General features: G+C 41.6%; 1 protein-coding gene across 1 annotated transcript in view; it reads left to right on the top strand.

The window, feature by feature from the left end:
- LOC132398577 (potassium voltage-gated channel subfamily KQT member 1-like) overlaps nt 1-26,099 on the top strand; it is a 526,812-nt gene that overhangs the window by 372,305 nt on the left and 128,408 nt on the right. The window contains exons 16-19 of the mRNA XM_059978218.1: nt 2,049-2,124; nt 6,236-6,330; nt 11,437-11,477; nt 17,519-17,580. Of these exons, the coding sequence (XP_059834201.1) occupies nt 2,049-2,124; nt 6,236-6,330; nt 11,437-11,477; nt 17,519-17,580 (274 nt within the window). The remainder of the gene's footprint in view (nt 1-2,048; nt 2,125-6,235; nt 6,331-11,436; nt 11,478-17,518; nt 17,581-26,099) is intronic.

Here is a 26,099-nt window from a genome sequence, read left to right as displayed (position 1 = left end):
AGAAATGTTATGAATTGCATCGCACAAACCCACCTCTAATTTTTAATAACAACTTGACTATGGGTCGGTGGCAAGGCAAGTTCCAAACCCACCAAGAGTTGTAACTGTCAAGCAAGCCCAATTAATTTTAACCACTTTGATTCATTTGAATGAAGCTGGTCTGTCATTGCACCAAAATAAGTAGGAAACGGTAGTGGATCACTGATGAAGTTTGAGCCTCAGGAACTTACTGAAAATATAAATCATGGGAGTTAGTTTTAGGAAAGTCCTGAGGGAGAATGAGGAATATCTTGTTACACCTGACTACAAAATCTATCTTACACTTATGTCACTGGTCTTCAGACTGCATAAAAATAATCGCCTCAGTTGTGGTTTTTGCCACCTGCTCAGGAAACAGATTAAATTGGAGCAAAACATGATCAGGTAAATGTCAGGCTATTTTCATTGGGTGTGTAGGATTAAAATCACCCCTTATGCATTTCAAATTTGATCTCATTGCTCTTTTTGTCCACACCTGGAGAAAAGCTACATTCCAATCAAAAGGTTGAATCTATGTTTAATAAGATAAGCCACTTTGACATTATTTGTGACACTCCAAAAAAAAAACCATAATTACAGTGAAAAATCTACTCCTATTACTAAGGCCAACAGGGGAATTTATGGAGATCCCTATGGAAATGGCTCTAATACAAAAAATATTTGGTAGTAGTGAGGTGGGGAAAGGTACCTGTGTAAATTTTCTTTATGTATCTTCCTTTGCTCCCTTAGACCAATGCAGAAATAACCTCCTGCTCCTCTGTTTAAATACATTACTATGCAACTGCGAATTGTACCTCCTGACAACAGGATGCACAGCTGTTGCTCCCTCCCTCAATGTCAACATGGGTGCTGTGTGCTGAGCCTACTGCTGTACACTCTGCTCACACATGACTGCACAGCCAAACCCTTGAGCAATCACATTGCCAAGTTCACTGTTGACACGACAGTAGTGGGACTCATCTCCAATAACAATGAGACTGCCTGCAGAGAGGACGTAGGAAAGCTTGAGGCCTCGTGGCAGGCAAGTAACCTCTTCCTTAATGTCAACAGGACTAAAGAGGTAGTTATCAACTTCAGGAGGACTCGCACCATTCACAGCCCCCTTTGCATCAGCAGCACAGCAGTGGAAACTGTGAGCAGTTTCAAACTCCTGGGAATTCACGTCTCACACAGCATTTCATGGTCCCAGAACACATCTGACACAGTTAAGAAAGCTCACCAATTCATCCACTTACTGAGAAGGCTGAAGAGAGTAGGACTGTGCACATCAGTACTCACGCTATTCTGCAGATGTGTAGTAGAGAGTATTCTAACAAGCTGCATCACAGCTTGGTACAGAAACTGCTCTGCTCCAGAGAGGAATGCTCTACAAAGGGTAGTCAAAACTGTCCAACGCATCACTGACACCAAACTACTCGGCATCAAAAAGATGTATACAGAAAGGTGTTAAAAAAGGGCCAGTAACATCATGAGGGATCCCACCCAGGGATCCCACCCACCCTGCTCGTGGACTGTTTGTCCCACTCCCATCAGGGAGGAGGCTACACAGCACCCACGCTAGAACCGCAACTCAAAAAGTTACTCTCCCCGAGCAGTAAGACTGATCAACACCTCCACCACTACTTTATTATTTCCCATCTGTCACATTATGTACAGCCTAGCATTTATGGATGTGTAATCAATCTATATCATCAGCTAAGCTTATGTATTTGTATTTATTATGTGTTTTATTATTGTTATTGTGTTCTTCATCTTTTGTAGTTTATTTTGTGCTGCATCGGAGTAACAATAATTTTGTTTTCCTTACACTTGTGTACAGGAAATGATGTTAAATAATCTTGAAAATTCTAACATTCCTAGTTTGGCCATCTATCCCAGATCAGAGAAGGAACTTCTTGTCTATATGACAAGTCAGCCATTCAACATATTTATTAAATTGGTTTAATATTATTCACTGAGATATTCATAAACATTGCATTTTATTCTTTCTTGTCCTGACTATTTTACAGATTAACAGAAGCACATAGGGCTGCTGTAAAAGTTATTCGACGTATGCAGTATTTTGTTGCCCGGAGAAAATTTCAGGTGAGGAATAACATTCAATTCAATAAAGTCAAAACCCTGTCAGTACTCTCAACAGGTCAAAAGAAAAGGAAATAAATGTGCTGGGGAAGGTTTCTGAATTTTAGCACAGATTTATATTTTGAGAAGGGAGATGTTGAAATTTTTTGATTAGAGATACCAGTGATATCTCTGATATGAGCTGGAATGTGCTGAATTATCCTTCCAGATCTGGGCTGCTCAGTATCAGCACCAAATGGAGCGATGTATAATGTTAGAAGTAAATGGGTTAATGGATTAATAGTAAATGGATAGGCCATTTAGAACAGAGATGCAGAAAAACTTTTTCACCCAGAGATGGATATGTGGAATGCTCTGCCCCAGAAGGCAGTGGAGGCCAAGTCTCTGGATGCATTCAAGAGAGAGTTAGATAGAGCTCTTATAGATAGTGGGGTCAAGGGATACAGGGAGAGGGCAGGAACGGGGCACTGATTGTGTATGATCAGCCATGATCACAGTGAACGGCGGTGCTGGCTAGAAGGGCCAAATGGCCTACTCCTGCACCTACTGTCTACTGTCTATTATAAGTTGGAGAATGGCCTAGTTTAAGAAAATAATTTCTTGTTCTTCGCTATTATGCCATTTAGTCTGGTTAAGGCAAATCTATCATAATAAAATGTCATATTAATTTAAAACATGTCCTTCATTTATTTTTCCATATGCTTAATAACATTACCAACTGTCCACCTGTGATTGTCACTTACCCTGATTCTCATGCAGTATGATGGCTATCCTGAAAAATCAACTTCATGGATTCATCCTTCAGATGAATTCACATTCAAAGAAACAATGTGCATGTTCTTTCCCATTACACAGGAAGAATGTGCAGACATTGCAGGCAAGGCGAATACTGGAGGGAGTCCTTCTGCAGACTTTCAAGTTGATTCCTTCATACTTACTGTCAGAGAAGATTGGTACTTCTCAGTTGCCTACTGACAGAATTAAATATTGGCAATCCACAAATTACAAAACCGTCAGTCATGTTGATTTCATCGGAGAATGAAATATGATCATGTTCATAAGGCTGAATTACAGCATTCTTGTCCTGGCAGTTTGAATTCATTACCACACGTTTGAGCAGAAGCACGTTAACTAGCTGCTGTGTGGCAACCCAATGAATGTTTTATTTGTGGGGCTGCTGCTGGAAAATTCAGCAGTGTCTGAGGCCCACGGTAGAATGTGCCAGGGATATTGGGTGAATGTCAGGCTATGGTTGGAGTGTATCTGAGTCCAGACCTTCACGTAGTAAATGGACCATGGGTAAAGGTGGACAATGTTAGAAACTGTACCACTGGTAAAGGAGTAGGACTGAGAATTACTTGAGGTGGCCTTTGATCTAGGCATTAATGCTATAACTGGAGGCTGAAGTCAGCAGTCAGTATCTTGGGTTGAAAAGTCACCTGTCAGGGATCTAGGTCAATCCAAGTAACAAAAGTAGCAATCTAGTGGATAGGGGGACAGTGATGAAGTTTGGCAAAAGTTGCAAGGTGCTAATTATTTTATAAGAATGTGTGTTATTGGTGTGAAGTAAAAGACATAAAGTTGGGCCGGCTGATGGTGTAGTGGCATCAGCACTGGACTCTGGGATGGATGGTCCAGAGTTCAAATCTGGCCTGGTCCCAACCTGGGCAGCAGCAGTCGAAAGGACTAAAGAAGCATGGAAGAAAGGCCTGGCAATCTACTTCTGTATCTTGCCATGAGTCAACGACGACTTGACGGCATTCAACAACAAACAACATAAACTAATTATCAGAGATCTCCTTGAGAGTTGACATGTTAAGTTTTGCAGAATAACACGTCATAGACAACTTTAAAGCCCTTGAATGGATGAATGGCCTGTGGACAATGAGGGATCCTCATATGCACTGAAGTATATGGAGGGAGCTTCCACACAGGTGCTACAAACTCTTAATCACTGCTGAGCATATCAGAGTCCTGTCACATCAAATCACAATCCTTGCAGTAAATCCCTGACCGATGTTAATACTTCCATTTTTGTAGAGAATCAAAAAATGTGTCGTGATCATCTGTTGCCTCCCTTGGAGGGTGGAGGCTATGCTGTCAGTCAGGACTTCAGGAGCAGTTAGCAGGTGATGAATTCACAGTCGTTCTGACAAGGATTCATTCTGTGTGGCTCTTGCTTACTATGCACCAACATGCAGTTAAAGAGATAGTTGGCTTTTCAAGCAAGCAGAGCAGACAGCAGTGCCTCAGTGAAAAGAACGATCATTAAAGACAGCAGAAATTTTGTAGCATTAAGAAAGACTACCATGCATCATATTAGTGATTGCGAAGAGCACGGAGGGGTCCAACTCAAGTCAGAATGATGTTGTAGAACTTTGCGTCAATATCTTTATTCATGGTCAGAGTGGATGACAACATGGAAGATCAGTCAAGGCATCCAAGTAAAACCATGCTGCTGTTGAGCACTGCTGTGATTGGAGGGATCTCCTGTCAAACACTATTGTAGTTTGAAGTAGCATAATTGAAATGCCTTCCAGTAAGCTACATCCGACCCATGAAAGAGTGCCTTCAAATGGTCTTAGAGTCATAAAGAAGTACATCACAGAAACAGGCCCTTTGGCCCATCTAGTCCATGCTGATCTTTTTAAACTGCCTACTCCCATCGACCTGCTCCGGGACCATAGCCCTCCATACCCCTACTATCCATGTACCTAACCAAACTTCTCTTAAGTGTTGAAATCAAACTCGCATACCCCACTTGCACTGGCAGCTTGTTCCACACTCTCACCACCCTCTGAGTGAAGAAGTGTCCCCTCAGGTTCTCCTTAAATTTTTCACTTTTCACCCATAACCCATGACCTGTAGTTGTAGTCCCATCCAACCTCACTGGAGAAAGCCTGCTTGCACTGACCTATCTATAACCTCATAATTTTGTAAACCGCTATCAAATCTCCTCTCAATCTTCTTTATTGCAAGGAATAAAGTCCTAACCTATTCAATCTTTCCATATAACTCTGGTCCTCCAGTCCTAGGCAACATTCTTGTATATTTTCTCTGCACTCTTTCAACCTTATTTACATCTTTCCTATAGGTAGGTTACGAAAGCTGCACACAATAATCCAAATTAGGCCTCACCAACATCTTACACAATTTCAACATAACACCTCATCCCCAGTACTTAACCTCCTCAGATACATCTTCAGGTAGCCAAGTCGAGCGGTCAGTAATGCACACTTTTATCTGGCTGACAATTTAAAAGACTACAAAGTATCTTACTACTGCTCCCTATCTTATACACCCTGTATATTGATAGAGCTTATACTGGCTGAATTAATGGATTTTTGAATACACCTTTGTGGATCCATTACCTGGCTCTGCTGCATGAATGTGTACATTGTTGGTGTGGTAGAGATAAGAGGAAAGTGTAAGTGACCCAATGCTGGAGAAACTCGTCGTTTCAGTAATATCATTAAAATGGACATGACTTAGTGGTGGAGTGGATGGGTGCTGGAAGAGGACCTCACAAAGAAGCAGATATTTTGAGTTAAAATGCATGGAAACTCACTAAAAATGAGATCTGGCTTTTTATCTGTCTTTCTGTTCACACTCCACCTGGTATCACCCTTGGTTCTGAGGTAGTATTCTTACATCTGGATCAGAAGTTTGCACGTTGAAACCTCACTCCAGATATGTGCATGTAGCTGTATGAACCGAAGGAATGTGGTCTTCTGAGACATGCTATTTTTAATGATAAGATTGTATACCAAAGTTCTTTCAATTTGAAGGGGAGTCATTTGGTAATCAGAGCAGGTTTTATTTTCCAATCAGCTTTTTAAGCAAAATGATTTAAGTGCTTCTCTATGAATTACATGTGTGGCCCTATTATACACAAAGTGGCTACTAAATTTTACTACATTATAATGACAACTATATTTCATGAATAATCATGACTGTGAAGTAATGCCAAATGAGATCGAAAGTACTATACAAGTCAGATTTAATCTTTTGATTGTCAAAAGAGAGGAATACATCTATACATGCTGCAGCAAGTTTCAGTGTTTACTGATTTTATAATTGTTAAATTCATAGTATTTTGGGGATTATTTCACAGCAAGCACGAAAACCGTATGATGTACGAGATGTTATTGAACAATATTCCCAGGGACATCTGAATATGATGGTCCGGATCAAAGAACTACAACGAAGGTAAACTTTAATAAATATTCCACCAACTGCTATAGTCTATTTCTTGTAGTTCCAGCAATATTTATTTAATTATCATTCATCTCTATTTATTTACATCTTTCCCAAAAAGACTGGTAATGATTCATTAGTTTTCACCACCCTCCTTCTGTTGGCAATTACACATCACACACATTCCTTGCATTTTCTAAACATTCCCCTTTCCCTGTCTCCTGGAACATGTTTTTTTTCTCTCTAACATTTCCTCGTTCTGATAAAATAGTTGCGAGATTCAAATGATAAACTTGTTTCACTTTCCATAGATGCTGCCTGACCTGATAAGTATTTACAGGATTTTGTTTTTAATTCAGATTTCTAACATCTGCACGTTTTTTTTTCAGAAGTGAGTGACTTGCCTTTCTGTTCAGATATCAAACAAATCAAATCAGTTTAATATGAATAATTACTGATCAATTTCATTCATTTGGGTGCAATGTTATTGGTCTATTGCGGAACTGGTCAATCAAATAACATACTTTCCACGGTGAATTTCTTCTTTTGTGCCTATTTCCATCATGGTTGATAGGTTGATAATTCTAACATTTGGAAAAATTAGTGACTAAACCTGCCCATCATTTTCATTTAATTTTTTAAAAATCCCAGCAAACTGATTTTTTTCCACATTGACCATGCTTTCACCCTGAATATTAGAACTTGTTGGAAATGTCAAATAAATTTCTGCTTCAAGCTTTTATGGACAAACCTTTTGTGTACCTGTGGGTATATAATCATACAGGTGAGAGAGGGAGAGAGAAGGAGAAAGAGGGTGAGGGAGAGAGAAAGGGAGAGATGTTTTTATCCTATTACTATGAAAATAACAACACTATGATCGCCTAATTTTTCAGTATCAGCATCCTAATTGACCAAAAGCTGAATTGAACTGGCCACACAAGCACAGTGACGCCAAGAGCCTGTTCGAGACTGGTTGTGATCGAGCCAGTCACTCTCCTCCTGACAGCCTAAAGCCTTTTTACCATAGTTTTCCTCATTTGTTTATTTATTGGGATGCAGGAATGTTAGTGATAGAATGGATTGGCAATGATTCCTGCTCATCCTTAATTACCATTAAGAAGGTGATAGTGAATGGCCTTTTCAAACTGCTGTAGTTCTTTGGATGAAGGTACTTGCACAGCTGAAGGATAGGAAATTTTGGTATTTAAACCTATTAATGAAGGAATGGGAGGGAATATATTTCCATGTCAGGTTGTCATGTGTCATGTAGGGAACCTGCAGGTGGCGACATTCCCATGTATCTAATGTTCTTATCCTTTCTGGTGATGGTGGCTACAATTTTGGAAGATGCTATCGGAGTAGCATGCAAGTAAATGAAGTACAGTCAGTTGACGTCGCACTCTACAGCCACAATGAAACAGTTGTAAATGGAAAGAATCTTTCGAATAGTAGGTGTGGAGCCAATCAACTGATTGTTCAAGAAAGTATTGAGCTTCTTGAGTTTATTGGACTCATCCAGCAAAGAGCATTTCATCTTACTCCACAGTTTTGCTTTGAAGGTGGTAGAAAGGCTTTAGGTTGTCAGGAAGAGAGTGACTGACTAGATTATGCACAGTCTCTAATTGATTCCTGGTGTCACTGTGCTTATCTGGCTGGTTCAATTCAGTTTTTGGTCAATGGTGACCATCAGGATGTTGATACTAAAAAGTTAGGCGATGATAGTCTCACTGAATACTCTAAAGTAATTAAATACATGAACTCGTCCTTTGACTACCTCACAAAAATATTTTACTTCATTGGTCAAGACAGATTAGGGCGAGTCCTTCATGAATTTAGTGCTCCTCAGAAATTCATTCTACTCTTGTCACATAGAGAAGATACAAACAATGATCCCAATTTCTGGGTCCACCCCAACTCAATTTCAGTGCAGATTTGGGTAAAGCTTCGCTGCTTAATTCCCTAGAACGTCATCTCAGTCCTCCTTGCTTCACCTCCCTTCCTCACTTCCAACTCCCTTCCATTTGGAATTAGGGTTCATCTGAAACCATTCACCATCAGTTATCTGCATTTTAGCATCAAAATCACCAAAAACATCAGTTATTGCCATCACCCTCCACCTGGCCCTAACCCACCTGAACAAAAAAGACACGTACGTTCGAATGCTGCTCATAGACTTCAGTTCAGCATTCAACACAATCATCCCTCAGAAACTGATTGAAAAGCTGAGCCTACTGGGCCTGAACACCTCCCTCTGCAACTGGATCGCAGACTTCCTGACTGGAAGACCTCAGTCAGTCCGGATCAGAAGCAGCATCTCCAACACCATCACACTGAGCACGGGGGACCCCCAACGCTGTGTGCTCAGTCCACTGCTGTTCACTCTGCTGACCCATGACTGTGCTGCAACACACAGCTCGAACCATATCATCAAGTTTGCCGATGACACCACCATGGTGGGTCTCATCAGCAAGAATGACGAGTCAGCTTACAGAGAGGTGGTGCAGTGGCTAACTGACTGGTGCAGAGCCAACAAACTGTCTCTTAATGTGAACAAAACAAAAGAGATGGTTGTTGACTTCAGGAGGGCACGGAGCAACCACTCCCCCCTGAACATTGATGGCTCCTCGGTAGAGATCGTTAAGAGCACCAAATTTCTTGGTGTTCACCTGGCGGAGAATCTCACCTGGTCCCTCAACACCAGCTCCAAAGCAAAGAAAGCCCAGCAGCGTCACTACTTTCTGTGAAGGCTGAGGAATGTCCATCTCCCACCCCCCATCCTCATCACATTCTGCAGGGGTTGTATTGAGAGCATCCTGAGCAGCTGCATCACTGCCTGGTTTGGAAATTGCACCATCTCAGATCGCAAGACCCTGCAGCGGATAGTGAGGTCAGCTGAGAAGATCATCGGGGTCTCTCTTCCCACCATTATAGACATTTACACTACACACTGCATCTGCAAAACAAACAGCATTATGAAGGAACCCACTCACCCCTCAAACAAACTCTTCTCCCTCCTGCCATCTGGGAAAAGGCACCGAAGCATTTGGGCTCTCACGACCAGACTATGTAACAGTTTCTTCCCCCAAGCTGTCAGACTCCTCTATACCCAGAGCCTGAACTGACACCATGCCCTATTGTCTTGATTATTATTTATTGTAATACCTGCACTGTTTTGCACACTTTATGCAGTCTTGGGTAGGTTTGTAGTCTAGTTTTTTTTTCTGTGTTGCTTTTTACATAATTCAGTCTATTTTTTGTACTGTGTAATGTAACACCATGGTCCTGAAAAGATGTTGCCTCATTTTTACTATGTACTGTACCAGCAGTTATGGTCGAAATGACAATAAAAGTGACTTGATTTGACTTATGAATTACAATACACTGATGTCATGTAGTATACTCCGACTCTGAGACCAAGCTCCAAGTCAACGTTGAGACCTTCAATGAAGCACATGAAAGGATGCGCCCTGCACTTAACATTTGGAGGGCAGAGATTTTCTACCCACCTGCTCTGACTATATAGCACACCGCATCACAATTATCAAGATCAATGGCAAAGCAGCAGAGAATATTGTGGGTGCCACTTCTCTGTAAAGGAAGGGTTTAGTAAGAAATTCACCTCTGCCTTCCGTGTGCCATGTCCTCAGGCCAGTTTCAGTGGGCAGCCACGTAATTGGCTCAACCAGAACCAAACTCCTACTCTGAGCCCCTGTACAACGAGAGTTTTGTCTGGACAACAAAGAAAATCTTTTAAGAATGTTCTCAAACCCTGAATGGGGGAAAAAAAGTATTGTATTCATTGCCTCCTGGGAATCCCTTGCCCACACTCTAACTGGCCTTCCTGAATCTCTGACAAGAGGATGCTTTTATACAACAAAGCAGACAACAGACACAACTATTCATCCACCTGACCTGTCAGTCACCTGTGGTAGAGTAGATGGATCCAACATCAAACTTGCAGCAATCTCTCGAATAAATAAGTCACCATGGATTACTTAAGAAATTTGTGAGTATAAGTGGGGAGAGATGCTGTTATTTTATTCTCTATATGCATGTTGTAAATTATGAAAACTGGACAGAGAGCTTACAAGTTATAAGTATGTTTTAAATAAATAAATAATCATAATATTCTGTGATATGTTCTGAATTATTACAGTGTGGCAGAAGGGAGCTGATCTTGTTGAGGCACTTTAATTCATCCAGAGACCAACAGCCAAGTGCTAGTCATGTTGAATGTACTTACATATTTCGTTGTGTGAAATTTCTCTCTAAGGAATGCTCCAACTAATAAAAATACTAGCAAGAATTACAAAGTCATAATAGTAGAAAAGTGAAGAGAAAATATTTTGGATAAATTATGTGTATTCTTAGGATGAAAGTTGGTGGGGAGAAAAGAGGAAAGAATGAATAAATTAATTGGTTGTAAATAAGTCAAATTATGCACATCTGATAATGGCACAGTTACAGAAGGATCAAAGGAACACAATTTTGTTTTACCATAAGACATAGGAGCAGGATACGGCCATTTGGTCCATCAAGTTTGCTCTGCCATTCCATCATGGCTGATTTATTAACCCTCTCCACCCCACTCTCCTGCCTTCTCTCCATAATCTTTGATGCCTTTACTAATCAAGAACCTATACTTTAAATATACCCAATAACTTAGCCTCCATAGCCATCTGTAGCAATGAATTCCACAGATTCTCCACCCTCTGGCTAAAGAAATTCCTCCTCATCTCTGTGCAAAAGATACTTCCATCTATTCTGAGGCTATTTGGAGTGAAGCAAGCAAATTTAGTTGCATTTTAATCAAACTTTGGAAAATGCTGCATTATGTTGAGCCAGAGTTTTACCTTGAATACGTTAGTAATATGTTGCTCCCATAAGTTTGTTCAACAGGAGGTTGTAACATTTGAATCAGCATGCATTATAAATAATATAAGCCACATTCCAGACCAAAGTCTACCTATCAGTCATGCAATTGAAGATCTGCTCATGACTGATGAAGTTTGGAGTTAGGGATAATTAACTGTTAAAATAATGATACCCTGTCATTACATTATTTTGCAGTTGCATCAATGTTGCAAAAGGGTAAACCGTCTTGTGTCTGTGTTTCAGGTTGGATCACTCTCTGGGAAAACCTGCATTTTTTCTTTCAGGTAAATATGCTTCATCATGGTTTCATGTTTCACCATGTATTTCAAAATACCATGCTGATATTTTTAATGTTCACAAAAATGTACAACTTTTCATACTTGCTAGATACAACTTTGTAATGAAAAAGGAATGTGATTGATGAGACTTAACAATAGTGGTTTTCTTTTGCTTAGATGTATCAAAAATAATAAAGATGATGTAATTTATGAACATGTTTGCAGTTTTACAATACATGCTGCACTGAATAAGACACCCAGCTGCACTGATATAGTGATTTAAAAGGTATTTTATGAAGAAAAGCAAGAAAAAACACCCGACAATTACGAAAAGTTGGGAGAGTTATTATGAGGAGTGACCCAGAACTTATTTTCAAAATCAAGTTTGTGCAAAATTATGATAAAAGGAGGAAGTGAAGTAGAAAGAGATTGACCTTATGCTGCAAAACAATATTGAGGTTCAACCACAAGGAAATCTGCAGATGCTGGAAATTCAAACAACACACACAAAATGCTGGTGGAACGCAGCAGGCCAGGCAGCATCTATAAGGAGAAGCACTGTTGATGTTTCAGGCTGAGATCCTTCATCAGGACTAACTGAAAGGAGAGATACTAAGAGATTTGAAAGTAGTGGGGGGAGGGGGAAATGCGAAATGATAGGAGAAGACCGGAGAGGGTGGGATGAAGCTAAGAGCTGGAAAGGTGATTGGTGAAAGTGATACAGAGCTGGAGAAGGGAAAGGATCATGGGACGGGAGGCCTCGGGAGAAAGAAAGGGGGAGGGGCAAGCACCAGAGGGAGATGGAGAACAGGCAGAGCGATGGGCAGAGAGAGAGAAAAAAAAACAAACAACTAAATATGTCAGGGATGGGATAAGAAGGGGAGGAGGGGCATTAACGGAAGTTAGAGAAGTCAATGTTCATGCCATCAGGTTGGAGGCTACCCAGCCGGTATGTAAGATGTTGTTCCTCCAACCTGAGTGTGGCTTCATCTTAACAGTAGAGGAGACCATGGATAGACATATCAGAATGGGAATGGGACGTGGAATTAAAATGTGTGGCCACTGGGAGATCCTGCTTTCTCTAGCGGAATGAGCGTAGGTGTTCAGCGAAACAGTCTCCCAGTCTGCGTTGGGTCTCACCAATATATTAAAGGACACACCGGGAGCACCGGACGCAGTATACCACACCAGCCGACTCACAGGTGAAGTGTCGTCTCACCTGGAAGGACTGTCTAGGGCCCTGAATGGTGGTGAGGGAGGAAGTGTAAGGGCAGGTGTAGCACTTGTTCCGCTTACAAGGATAAATACCAGGAGGGAGATCGGTGGCAAGGGATGGGGGGGATGAGTGGACAAGGGAGTCATGTAGGGAGCGATCCCTGCAAAAAGCAGAAAGAGGGGGCGAGGGAAAGATGTGCTTGGTAGTGGGATCCCGTTGGAGGCGGCGGGAAGTTACGGAGAATTATACGTTGGACCCGGAGGCTAGTGGGGTGGTAAGTGAGGACAAGGGGAACCCTATCCCAAGTGGGGTGGTGGGCGGATGGGGTGAGGGCAGATATGCGGGAAATAGGAGAGTTGCATTTGAGAGCAGAGTTGATGGTGGAAGAAGGGAAGCACCTTTGTTTAAAAAAGGAAGACATCTCCTTCGTCCTGGAATGAAAAGCCTCATCCTGAGAGCAGATGTGGCGAAGACGGAGGAATTGTGAGAAGGGGATAGCATTCCTTCTATGGTGGGAAGAGGAATAGTCCAGGTAGCTGTGAGAGTCTGTAGGCTTAAAGTAGATATCAGTAGATAAGCCGTCTCCAGAGATGGAGACAGAAAGATCAAGAAAGGGACGGGAGGTGTCGGAAATGGACCAGGTAAATTTGAGGGCAGGGTGAAAGTTGGAGGCAAAGTTAATGAAGTCAACGAGCTCAGCATTCATGCAGGAGGCAGTGTCAATGCAGTCGTCGATTTAGTGAAGGTAAAGAGGGGGACGGATACCGTATAGACTTGGAACATGGACTGTTCCACAAAGCCAACAAAAAGGCAGGCATAACTGAGACCCATGCGGGCGCCCATGGCTACACCCTTAGTTTGGAGGAAATGGGAGGAGCCAAAGGAGAAAGTATTGAGAGTAAGGACTAATTCCGCTAGACGGAGGAGAGGGGTGGTAGAGGGGAATTGGTTAGGTCTGGATTCCAAAAAGAAGCGCAGAGCTTTGAGACTGTCCTGGTGGGGGATGGAGGTATATAGGGACTGGACGTCCATGGTGAAAGTAAGGTGTTGGGGGCCAGGGAGCTTAAAATTATTGAAAAAATTCAAAGCATGAGAAGTGTCACGAACATAGGAGGGAAGAGATTGAACAAGGGGGGATAAAACAGTGTCCATGTATACAGAAATGAGTTCAGTGGGGCAGGAGCAAGCTGAGACAAAAGGTCTACCTGGACAGGCAGGTTTGTGGATCTTGGGTAGGAGGTAGAAACGGGAAGTGTGGGATGTGGGAACTATGAGGTTGGTGGCAGTGGATGGGAGATGCCCAGAGCTGATAAGGTTGTTGATGTTATAGGAGAAATGGCCTGGTGCTCCTTAGTGGGGTCATGATCAAGGGGTAAATAAGAGGAGGTATCAGAGAGTTGTCGCTGTGCCTCGGCCAGGTAGAGGTCAGTAATTCCCTTTCTTGTCTCTTGCAAAAATGCTATCCCCTTCTCTCAATTCCTCCATCTCCGCCGCATCTGCTCTCAGAATGAGGCTTTTCATTCCAGGACAAAGGAGATGTCTTCCTTTTTTAAACAAAGGGGTTTCCCTTCTTCCACCATCAACTCTGCTCTCAAACGCATCTCTCCCATTTCCTGCACATCTGCCCTCATCCCATCCACCTGCCACCCCACTCAGGATGGGGTTCCCCTTGTCCTCACCTACCACCCCACCAGCCTCCAGGTCCAATGTATAATTCTCCGTAACTTCCGCCACCTCCAACGGGATCCCACTATCAAGCACATCTTTCCCTCACCCCCTCTTTCTGCTTTCCGCAGGGATCGCTCCCTATGTGACTCCCCACCGATCTCCCTCCTGGCACTTACCTTTGTAAGCGGAACAAGTGCTACACCTGCCCTTACACTTCCTCCCTCACCACCATTCAGGGCCCCAGACAGTCCTTCCAGGTGAGGCGACACTTCACCTGTGAGTCGGCTGGTGTGGTATACTGCGTCCGGTGCTCCCAGTGTGGCCTTTTATATATTGGTGAGACCCGACGCAGACTGGGAGACCGTTTCGTTGAACACCTATGCTCGGTCCGCCAGAGAAAGCAGGATTTCCCAGTGGCCACACATTTTAATTCCACGTCCTATTCCCATTCTGATATGTCTATCCATGGTCTCCTCTACTGTCAAGATGAAGCCACACTGAGTTTGGAGGAACAACACCTTATATACCGGCTGGGTAGCCTCCAACCTGATGGTATGAACATTGACTTCTCTAACTTCCATTAATGCCCCTCCTCCCCTTCTTACCCCATCCCTGACGTATTTAATTGTTTGTTTCTTTCCCTCTCTCTGCCCATCACTCTGCCTGTTCTCCATCTCCCTCTGGTGCTCCCCCCTCCCCCTTTCTTTCTCCTGAGGCCTCCCGTCCCATGATCCTTTCCCTTCTCCAGCTCTGTAACACTTTCACCAATCACCTTTCCAGCTCTTAGCTTCATCCCACCCCCTCCGGTCTTCTCCTATCATTTTGCATTTCCCCCTCCTCCCACTACTTTCAAATCTCTTCGTATCTTTCTCTTCAGTTAGTCCTGATAAAGGGTCTCAGCCCGAAACGTCAACAGTGTTTCTCCTTATAGATGCTGCCTGGCCTGCTGTGTTCCACCAGCATTTTGGAAATATTGAGGTTCATCCCCTTTGTACCTAAACCTGTAACAACTGTAAGTGGAGCTACAGAGATAATCACACTGACGCACTTCTGGGATCATTTTCAGATCCAAAATAGATCTTAAGGCTGCTTTAAAATGGGAAGACTCATTAAACCTAACAGGGTTATGATGGGCAGGAACGACCTTGAACCTTCCAGCATGTCACGTATATCAAATTCAACTCAATCGGTGAAGGTAGTCATGAATCTATTATTTACATCAAGCACATTTCGTAAAGAGTATAAATGTGAAGTACTGCAGATGACTGTAGTTGAGTTGATTAGTTACAACATATTCTGGGAATCCTGTGATGTAGCTGATTGATGCCACATCGTGCTCAATTACAAAATACAGACTGATTTTTCCAAGACACTCAGAAAACTGAGGCATTGCCCATCATTGACAGCAATATAAAGTTGCTAAGGTTTGGCATCCATTAAAGCAAACTTAGCAAACAAATTGAATATTAACACCCAATAATACAGAAAGGGCACATGCATTCTTTATATGTCTTAATGTTTTGCACTGAACACTCACATGAACACATTTTTTAAATTATCCGATCATCATAACTTAACAATTTTTGCAAGTTTTGGAACCATGGTGGTAATAATAGAACTTTGCCCAATGACATCTTACTTTTAAATGGTACTTCTAGAGTATATACAGTATAACCTATGAGACTTGGCAAGAACTTTATAAAACAAAATCTAACAATAAACCAATAATGAATTGAAAGGTGGCCATCCACTGAGTCGAAAGTGTACTTTAAGGACTGTGTTAAGAGGAGAGAGGCAGAAAAAATGTTTAGAAGAGATTTCCAAAGTTTTTATCTTATGCAGCACATGTTGGCAATGTTGGAACCATGACATTTGAGATGCTTAAGAGATGAGAATTAGAAGAATACAAAGATTTTGGAACAATTTGATTGGAATGAGGTGAAGAGAGATGAAACCATGGCAATTTAAAAATAAGAGTGAAGCATTAGTGCCAGGCTCTGAACCAAATGTTTTATGTGCCCACAAAGCTCTCCTGTTATCGACGCTATTTTTAACTGTCTGTTCCTGAGTTACAGATGTCACTTTTATGCCCACATATATGCCTGAACTAAATGGCTACTAGGTTCTTACTGAGGGCAATAAAAATCATAGTTTTAAATCACAAATAAACCACACTAGATAAGGTTTATGAAAGGATGTTTGTCATCCAAATGTTTTCCCTCCAACATTCTTCCCCTATTCTATTTCCAGACATATTTTATAATTCCAGGATTTTATTAATTTAAATTCCCTGGCTGCATTAGTGGCATTCAAACATCTATTGCCAGATAAATAATTCATGTCTGCAATGCCCTAACCAGTACCCTGCTATAGCTCACCATATTTAAGAGAAATGATAGTCATTTCTATGAATTTAAAGATACTGTATGTGTGTCAGTCGGTGGTGTAGTGGCATCCAGCACTTTGAGGTGAGTGGTCCTGAGTTCAAATCCAGCTGGCTTTTTGCATACTTTCCATCCATGCTGGGCTGAGCTAGCAACTGGGCCTCATAAAAAATCAGTCAAATGCTACAGTAAATGGCAAAAATGTCGCCCGATGCTCCATAGGGCAAAAAGGAACAACAACAATGATGTATGTGTGTCAAAATAACAGCTCCTAAGGGACTTAGTAGTTGTGGAAGGGTTGGAACTGACCAAGAGTGATACAGTCCCAGATATGTACCCGAACCAGCAAGATTGTTTTTATGGGACCAATAACAATTTTAATTGTCTCACAAATATTTAACATTTAGCGTATGTTTGCTGTTTCTTGTGAGCCTCCAGCTAGGTTTCAATATTTTTGTCTGAGAAACCAGTGACAGTGAGCTGAGGTCATTCAAGCTTCATAGCTACAATCCTGGCGCTACACATTTCATTTTAAAGAGGGCAAATTATCCATCAAGATTACGCAGGCTAGAGTATAGCTTAAACTGGGCAGTAACTGACCCACTGCCATTTTCTCCTGGATTTGTCTAATTTATCTTGGTTGACTTCAATCAAAGTTAGTAACATTTGCTTTATTATGGGCTTTCAAGAATGAGTTTCCCAAAAATTAGTCATGATGCACAGTAATCTGAATTTTTAAAGATTTTTTCCCTGTTTTTGTATCTTAACTTTTCATATAGAAAAGGGACTAGACAAAGGATACTACACTGCAGGAGCCAGACTGATTCGTCTGGAAGATAAGGTAGGTGCATGATGCAATTGCTTAAGTCTCAGGTGTAATTAAGATCCTTATCTGAAAAACATCTTTGGATTAACCATTTAGATAATATAGTTTATTACAATGCAAACGCCATTGACTTTGCACTATTTTGATTAGTTTTCTCATTTTGCCACATTGTACTCTTCATTTTCTTGTTCTGGGTTTTGACAAGATTTTACTGATTTATTCTTGATGAATAGATTAAAAGTTGAGAGCAGATAAGCACCATTCTTCTGAATTCCTGCCTTGTGATACAGATAGTATTAGAATATTTTGACTGCATTTGATTTTGTTCCAGAGGAATTCAGATTTTGCTTTTCATGACTGATGTCTGAAGCTAAATGAAGCATCATATTTAAGTTATTGATGCCAATTTTGATACCGATATTGGTGAAGAACCTGTTTTCAAGGGAAGTGTCAGTTTAATACTGATAGATTAAAATTGCATGTTTATCTTTATTAAATATGAACAGAGTCAAAATATCACAGTTGACCTTCTTACCTGAATATTGTCATTGTACTTAAGTCTTAAAATACCAATATACAATTCCAAAAAGATTACATTATGCTGCAAGATCCGTGCTTTCTTCCAAATCACAGGGGTGAGAGCATTTTGATTTCTTGTGTAAGTATATCGCTCCAGCATGCACTCAACATGTCACCAGGAATGCTGGAAAAACGCCGCACCACTGCAACAAATGACAGAAACTATCAGAACAGTTCGTAACCATTTATTAAATTTTAGCTCTTTGGGAAACCAGTAATAGATTCTCTGATGCTAATTGATTCTATTTAGTCCTGAGGCTTTAGTGGGAATCATGAGGTGCCAACAATTTTCTTGAAGTCTGAGAACAGCTTAATGGATAACATAGTCAACCTGGTGCAGGAACTCTACCAAATTCCTTATCTTGATGTAGGGAAGCAGGGGAAGGTGTGCTCTCTCCCCACCATAAAATTGAAAAGCTGACATAACATGGGAGAGTTTCTGCTTCATTTTCTGTCTCCCAGTTACAATAATGAAGGGGATTAATATAATATTAAGGATATTAGTTTATGGCTTATATTGAATAAAATAAAATGAACTGCAGGAAAGTGTGAAGTCTTTCTACACTGGGAAAGCACATGAAAGTACATTTCATGAGGGGAAGGCACATACCTACCTGACATGAAGGCTGTGGAGTACTAAACTGAAGGTCAAAATTTAGACACCAAAAGGAAACTTGCACGAATCCAGGTCAACCAAGTACAACAGAATAGGGGTTGATTTGAGAATGTGATAGAGAAAAGGTTCTGAGAGGTTATAAAACAAGAGGGAAATATCAGGAGGAAAGCAATGGCAGATTTGGAGAATGGCAGACACAATGCTGCCAGGATGAGGCTTTCCATTCCAGGACATCTCAAATGTCCTCTTCATTAAGAATCATGGTTTCCCTTCTGCTGTCATCAATGACGCCCTCACCCGCATCTCCTCCATTTCCCACACTTCGGCCCTCAACCCATCCTCCTGTCACCACAACAGGGACCGTGTTCCCCTTGTCCTCACCTACCACCCCACCAGCCTCCGGATCCAGCATATTATTCTCCGTAACTTCCGCCACCTTCAACAGGACCCCACCACTAAGCACTTCTTTCCCTCTCTACCCCTCTCTGCTTTTCGCAGGGATCGTTCAGTTCCCTCCGTGACTGCCTGGTCCACACGTCCCTCCTCACAGATCTCCCCACCTGGTACTTTGCCCTGCAAGCATAAGTGCTATACACCCCCTCTCTTACCACCATTCAGGGCTTAAACAGTCCTTCCAGGTGAGGCAACACTTCACTTGTGAGTCTGCTGGGGTAGTCTATTGCATCCGGTGCTCCCAGTGCAGCCTCCTCTACATTGGCGAGACCCTACACAGATTGGGGGACTGCTTCATTGAGCACCTCCGCTCCATCTGCCACAACAGACAGGATCTCCCAGTTGCCACCCACTTCAACTCTGCTTCACGTTCCCATTCGGATATGTCCATACACGGCCTCCTCTACTGCCATGATGAGGCCAAACTCAGGTTGGAGGAGCAACACCTCATATACCGTCTGGGTAGTCTCCAGCCCCTTAGTATGAACGTCGAATTCTCCAACTTCTGGTTATTCCCTCCCTCTCCCTTCCACCATCCCACTTTCTCTCTGCCTCCTCTTCTAGCTGCCTATCACCTCTCTCATGGTTCTGCCTTCTTCTACCACCCATAGTGCTTTCCCCTTTCATTCCTTCTTCACCTCTCCTGCCTATCCCTCTCTGCTTCCCCTCCCCCACCACTTGATCTTTCCTGTGATTGGTTTTTCACCTGACGCATTCCACCCCTCCCCCACCTTCTTTATAGGGCCCCTGCCCCCTCCTTCTTCAGTCCTGACGAAGGGTCTCGGCCCAAAATGTTGACTGCTTCTTTCAACGGATGCTGCCCGACCTGCTGAGTTCATCCAGCTTTTGTACGTGGAGAATGGCGGAATGGGGAATTGGGAATCAGAGGAGAAGGTTTCCAATCGTGCTGCATTTGCGGTAGTTTGCTAAGGAAAGTTGAAGATTGGCTGGACGAATGAGCAATGATTCTAACAACTTAACACAAAAGGAGAGGCTGCATTAACAAACCTCAAGGGATTTTTTTTAGGAAAACTTATACGCAAAAGGTTTCATGCCTTCAATTTAATGGCAACATCTCAGGTGAGAACAGTCTCTTTTACAAAAACTAATGCAAGTCCCAGTATATAGTCTGCTTCATTGTGAATGGCCCATACCATTCACAGAACTCCAATGTCTTCCCTTATATGTGTATGTATGTACCACACACAGAGGACTCAGACCAAATTTATGGAAATCAATATGCGTCTGCACCAAAAATATGGCCAAGTTTCAGAAAAAGTTAAAATAAAAAAATAATTACTGCAGAAGAGATTCTACCTTGATATGTTTTTTTTGGCTGTCTTCATACTTCTAAATAACTATAACAAAGTTTTCTGTAGAAATTATACATGTTTGCCAAACTGATCCAACAGTAATATAAAGGGTGCAACACCAAGGGTATATTAAAAGCTTATAGGTGTTTGTCCTTAATGTACCTGATAGATACTGCTAAATATACATCAATATGAAGTAATATGGAGAAGTATGATCACGGTGAAGTTTGCAAAGATTCTTCAAAACATTTGCTTTAACATCAGTAAAAGGTTAGGAGAAACCCCTATTGTTTGGATTTCTGCCCATCTTCGAGTTGATAGTAGGCTTCCAACTGATGGTTATGTTGTGGCGACTCATTTCCTAGCGTATCCGAACCGACTCTCAATTAGATAGCCTACGGGGGTTTGCGAGCACAGAGCTTTGGAGCCTCTTCGCCATGGGGGGCCGGTTGACAGAGGCTTAAAAGTGAGGCTGAAGTTTTCGAATAAAGTTTTTCCTTCGACTGCAGTTACCGACTCCGTGTCGTAATTTTAGCGCTGCGTGTAGCACACCGCTACAATGTCACATTTAACCCAACAGTAAATTGAACAAAAAATACCTTTCATTCTGTAGTTCACATTTTTCAATAACATCTGTCCCCACTGTGAGTATGGCATAATCTTATGTCTCCATTAACAGTAATTATTACATAACGTTCTATTTGATTATCATAGAATGAGTTTAAAAATGATATAATTACACAGGGTGATGTACTGCATTCATCTATTTGTTGCTCACACACTCCACTCACTGTCTACATCAGACTGTATGGCAATTTAGTGAGAGGCCTTGTGCTCAATAGAGTTGAATGTCATCACAGATTTGGAGCTAATGTGTGCTTTGGTGAATATTATTGCAAAGTAAAGAATTTGTTATTTCTTGGAACAGACACAACACTCGCCGTACTCTTGCAATCAACTCTTATAACTGAGTGCCTTATAGTAGTTGTTTGTCGTTAATGCTTTCCAGATGGTTGCTTTTGGGAGAATGAGCAATGGTAATGTCACTCGCTGGAAAGAAGAAATTGTGAGACCTCCACGTGAAACAGATGGTTGTTACTATTGCAGTGCAATGGTAGTAGTCACATAGTGTCAAGGCTTTGCAGTGTTCAAGGACAGATTCCCTTCTTACATAAACCTTGAGTTAATAGAACGTTCTCACACATAGGGTATGCCTAGCAACATCTGGGGGAGGGTTGTGTACAGCACAGTAGCATAGTGATTAGCTCAATGCTTTACAGTACAAGTAACCCGGGTTCAATTCCCTCTGCTGCCTGTAAGGAGTTTGTATATTCTTCCCATGAACATGTGGGTTTTCTCTGGGTACTCTGGTTTCCTCCCACAGTCAAAAGACACACCAGTTATCAGCTAATTGGTCATTGTTAATTGTCCCTGATTAGGTAAGGGTTAAATTGGGGCTTTCTGGCCGACGCGTCTCAAAGGGCCAGAAATAATAAATAATAAATACATGATTATAAATATGGGGCCTTCATCACTGCCTGCTGTCTATCATTTGTCCTCCTTTTGTTATTGATCATGCCAGGGCTATGCTAATCATGACAAGTTTGTGTTATGTGTAGTAGATCATGATAACCTTTTACTGCTCCCATAAACCAAGCGTCTCACCTTCTACCACTGTACACGGTCTCCTGTCACCAGCAACTACCACCTTCCAGTGTTGAAAAGTTGCTGGCACTGTGCCTGTGCATGCCTCCAATGATCTATTGCCTTTCCAGCTGCTGGCTCCAGAAGTCAGCTTCTCAATGGTGTTCCTGGCCTTTGCATTGGCAGGTGTCTCCCAGTACCAGGCAGTGTTGCCATTTCTCCATATATCGTCTCAGCAGTAATAATAAATTAACATTAATCACAATCTTTGTAACCAGTATGGAGATACAAGTGATTCTACAGATGCTGGAAATCTTCCACAAAAACCTGATGAAAGGTGTTGGCACAAAACATCAACTGTTCATTTCCCTCTAAAGATGCTGCCTGACTTGCAGAGTCCCTTGAGCTTTTTGGGTGGGTTGCTTTGTAACCATTAAACAGATCAGGCATTTAGCTTGGTGTATGTGTGGCTCCAACAGGTTCCATTCCAACTTGGCTCTGTTCACTACTCTTCACTGCAAGGCATAAATCTGAATTCATCCACTCCAGAACATCAGAAAAGCTGATAGATTACAGTACTTTAGGGTGTGCTGTGATGTTAGATTAATTAGTTGCAAGGAGAGGATATGCTGCTACATAAATTTCAAGTCCCTAAAGCTTAATGGTTAGCTGATTATCAGTAACCTCTCTTTACGGTCAATGCTCCATCATAATTGACCAAGATGATTACATTTTACAATCTTTACAGCTAATGTGATATATTATCAGTATTATTTCTGTTCTTGAATGAAGCTTACATCTCCAGGAATGTCTTTATATTCTGAAGCTTCTTTGTTTCCTATTTATTAGACAACAGGAGGCATTCTTACCATCATTTACTAGATTATTTCAGTACTTAAGTCTTGAAAATTTTGCATGGTTATACTGTAGGTAGTGCTAAATGTGCAGCACAACAGTTTTCTAGTGAAAACTATCCCTTTCAGAGTATTAATTTTATGTTTGTTAGTGACAAATTTTGAAGGTAGCAATAAAATGGGAAGTCTGCTTATTGTATGCTGCTTCAATCAAAGGGTTACAGTGGCATGTAAAAGTTTGGGCACCCCTGGTCAAAATCTGTATTACTGTGAATAGCTAAGCGAGTAAAAGATGACCTGATTTCCAAAAGGCATAAAGTTAAAGATGACACATTTCTTTAATATGTTAAGCAAGATTACTTTTTTATTTCCGTCTTTTACAGTTTCAAAATAACAAAAAAGGATCAGGGCCCGAAGCAAAAGTTTGGGCACCCTGCATTGTCAGTACTTAGTTACATCCCCTTTGGCAAGTATCACAGCTTGTAAACACTTTCTGTACCAGCTAAGAGACTTTCAATTCTTGTTTGGGGGATTTTTGCCCATTCTTCCTTGCAAAAGGATTCTAGTTCTGTGAGATTCTTGGGCCCTCTCGCATGCACTGCTCTTTTCAGGTCTATCCACAGATTTTCGATGATATTTAGGTTAGGGGACTGTGAGGGCCATGGCAAAACCTTCAGTTTGCACCTCTTGAGGTAGTCCATTGTGGATTTTGAGGTGTGTTTAGGATCATTATCCTGCTGTACAAGCCATCCTCTTTTCATCTTTGGCTTTTTTACAGATGGTGTGATATTTGCTTCCAGAATTTGCTGGTATTTAATTGAATTCATTCTTCCCTCTACCAGTGAAATGCTCCCTGTGCCCACAAGCCCAAAGCATGATCGATCCACCCCCATGCTTAATAGTTGGAGAGGAGTTCTTTTCAGGAAATTCTGCACCCTTTTTTCTTCAAACATACTTTTGTTCATTGCAGCCAAAAAGTTCTATTTTAACTTCATCAATCTACAGGACTTGTTTCCAAAATGCATCAGGGTCGTATAGATGTTCCTTTGCAAACTTATGACGCTGAATTTTGTGGTGAGGATGCAGGAAATGATTTCTTCTGATGACTCTTCCATGAAGGTCATATTTGTGCAGGTGTTGCTGCACAGTAGAACAATGCACCACCACTCCAGAGTCTGTTAAATCTTCCTGAAGGTCTTTTGCAGTCAAACCGGGGTTTTGATTTGCCTTTCTAGCAATCCTATGAGCAGTTCTCTCGGAAAGTTTTCTTGGTCTTTCAGACCTCAACTTGACCTCCACCATTCCTGTTAACTGCCATTTCTTAATCACATTACGAACTGAGGAATCAGCTACCTGAAAATGTTTTGCTATCTTCTTGTAGCCTTCTCCTGCTTTGTGGGCATCATTTATTTTAATTTTCAGAGTGCTAGGCAGCTGCTTAGAGGAGCCCATGGCTGCTGATTGTTGGGACAAGGTTTGGGGAGTCAGGGTATTTATAAAGCTTTGAAATTTGCATACCCTGGCCTTTCCTAATGATGACTGAACAGGCCATAGCCCTAATAAGCTAATTAAGATGTGAGACCTTGGTACAAGTTATCTGAGAGCTCAAATCTCTTGAGGTGCCCAAACGTTTGCATTCTAAAATTGTACAAAACAAAAATAATACACTAATCTTGCTTAAAATGTTGAGAAGAATGTTTCATCTTCAACTTTGTGACTTTTGGAGATCAGTTTATCTTCTACTCACTTAACTATTCACAGTATCGGAAATTTTGACCGGGGTGCCCAAACCTTTGCATGCCACTGTATATGAGAGGCAAGAATTAGAACAGCTCAATGTAAATTTACCATATACTTTGAGATACATCTTCTTGTGGGCATTCACAATATATACCAACAAGCACAACAGAATCAATCAGAAACTACACACAAAGACAGACAAACGACCAATGTGAAAATTGTGCAAATACAAAAAGAAAAACAAAATGTTAATAATAGGTATATGCAAAATAAATAATATTGAGAACACGAGATGTAGAGTCTTTGCGAGTGAGTCCATAGGTTGTGGAATCAAGTTTCAGTGTTGGGGTGAGTGAAGTTATCCTTTTTGGTTCAGGACCCTGATAGTTGAGGGGTAATAACTGTTGCTGAACCTGATGGTGTGGGACTGAAGGCTACTGTATGTCCTTCTTGATGCCAGTAGTGAGAAGAGAGCATGGCCTGGATGGTGAGAGTCATTACCGATGGGCTCTGCTTTCCTGCAACAACGTCCCTTGTACTGTAGATGTTCTCAGTTGTGGAGAGGACTTTACCTCTGATGGACTGGACCACATCCATTACCTTCCTTTCAAGGCCATTGGTATTTCCATACTGGACCATAATACAACCAGTCAGTATACTCTCCACCATGCGCATAATGAAGTTTGTCAAGGTTTTGGATGAAATGCTGAATCTTCACTAATTTCTAAGAAAGTAAAGACATTGCCGTGCCTTGTTTGTAATTACACTTATGTGCAGGACCCAGGACAGTTCCTTTGAAATGATAATCCTGAGGAATTTAAGGTTACTGACACTCTCTATCTCCAATCCTCAGATGAGGACTGGCTCACAGACTCTGATTTCCCCTCCTGTACTCAATAATCAGCTCTTTGGTTTGGGTACAATGAGAGTGAGGTTGTCCATTTAACCAGACTTTCAATCTCCCTCCTATATACTGACTCATCACCTCCTTTGATTCAGCCAACTACAGTGGTGTTGTCAGCAAACCTAAATATGGTATTGAAGCTGTACTTAGCCTCACAGTCATAAGTATTAAGCAAGGAGCTAAACACAGCTTTTGGGGCACACCTGTGCTGATGGTGGTTGTGGTGATTCTGAACTGACTGGAAGTGAGGATCCAGTTGCACAAGGAGCTACTGAGCCTTGGTTTTGGAGTTTATTGATTAGTTTTGAGGGGATGGTATTGTTGAATGTAAAACTCTTAGACTTAATTTTGGGTAATGAAATACTAAATAACTGCAGGGGTAGAAACCTTCATAACCCCTCAAATAGTTTTGGGGTGTGGATTTAAAGTTG

Source organism: Hypanus sabinus, chromosome 8 (assembly GCF_030144855.1).
Source record: "Hypanus sabinus isolate sHypSab1 chromosome 8, sHypSab1.hap1, whole genome shotgun sequence".
Classification (NCBI taxonomy): domain Eukaryota; kingdom Metazoa; phylum Chordata; class Chondrichthyes; order Myliobatiformes; family Dasyatidae; genus Hypanus; species Hypanus sabinus.
The sequence above is the reverse complement of the archived record's forward strand: the minus strand, read 5'-3'. Positions and strand labels throughout refer to the sequence as shown.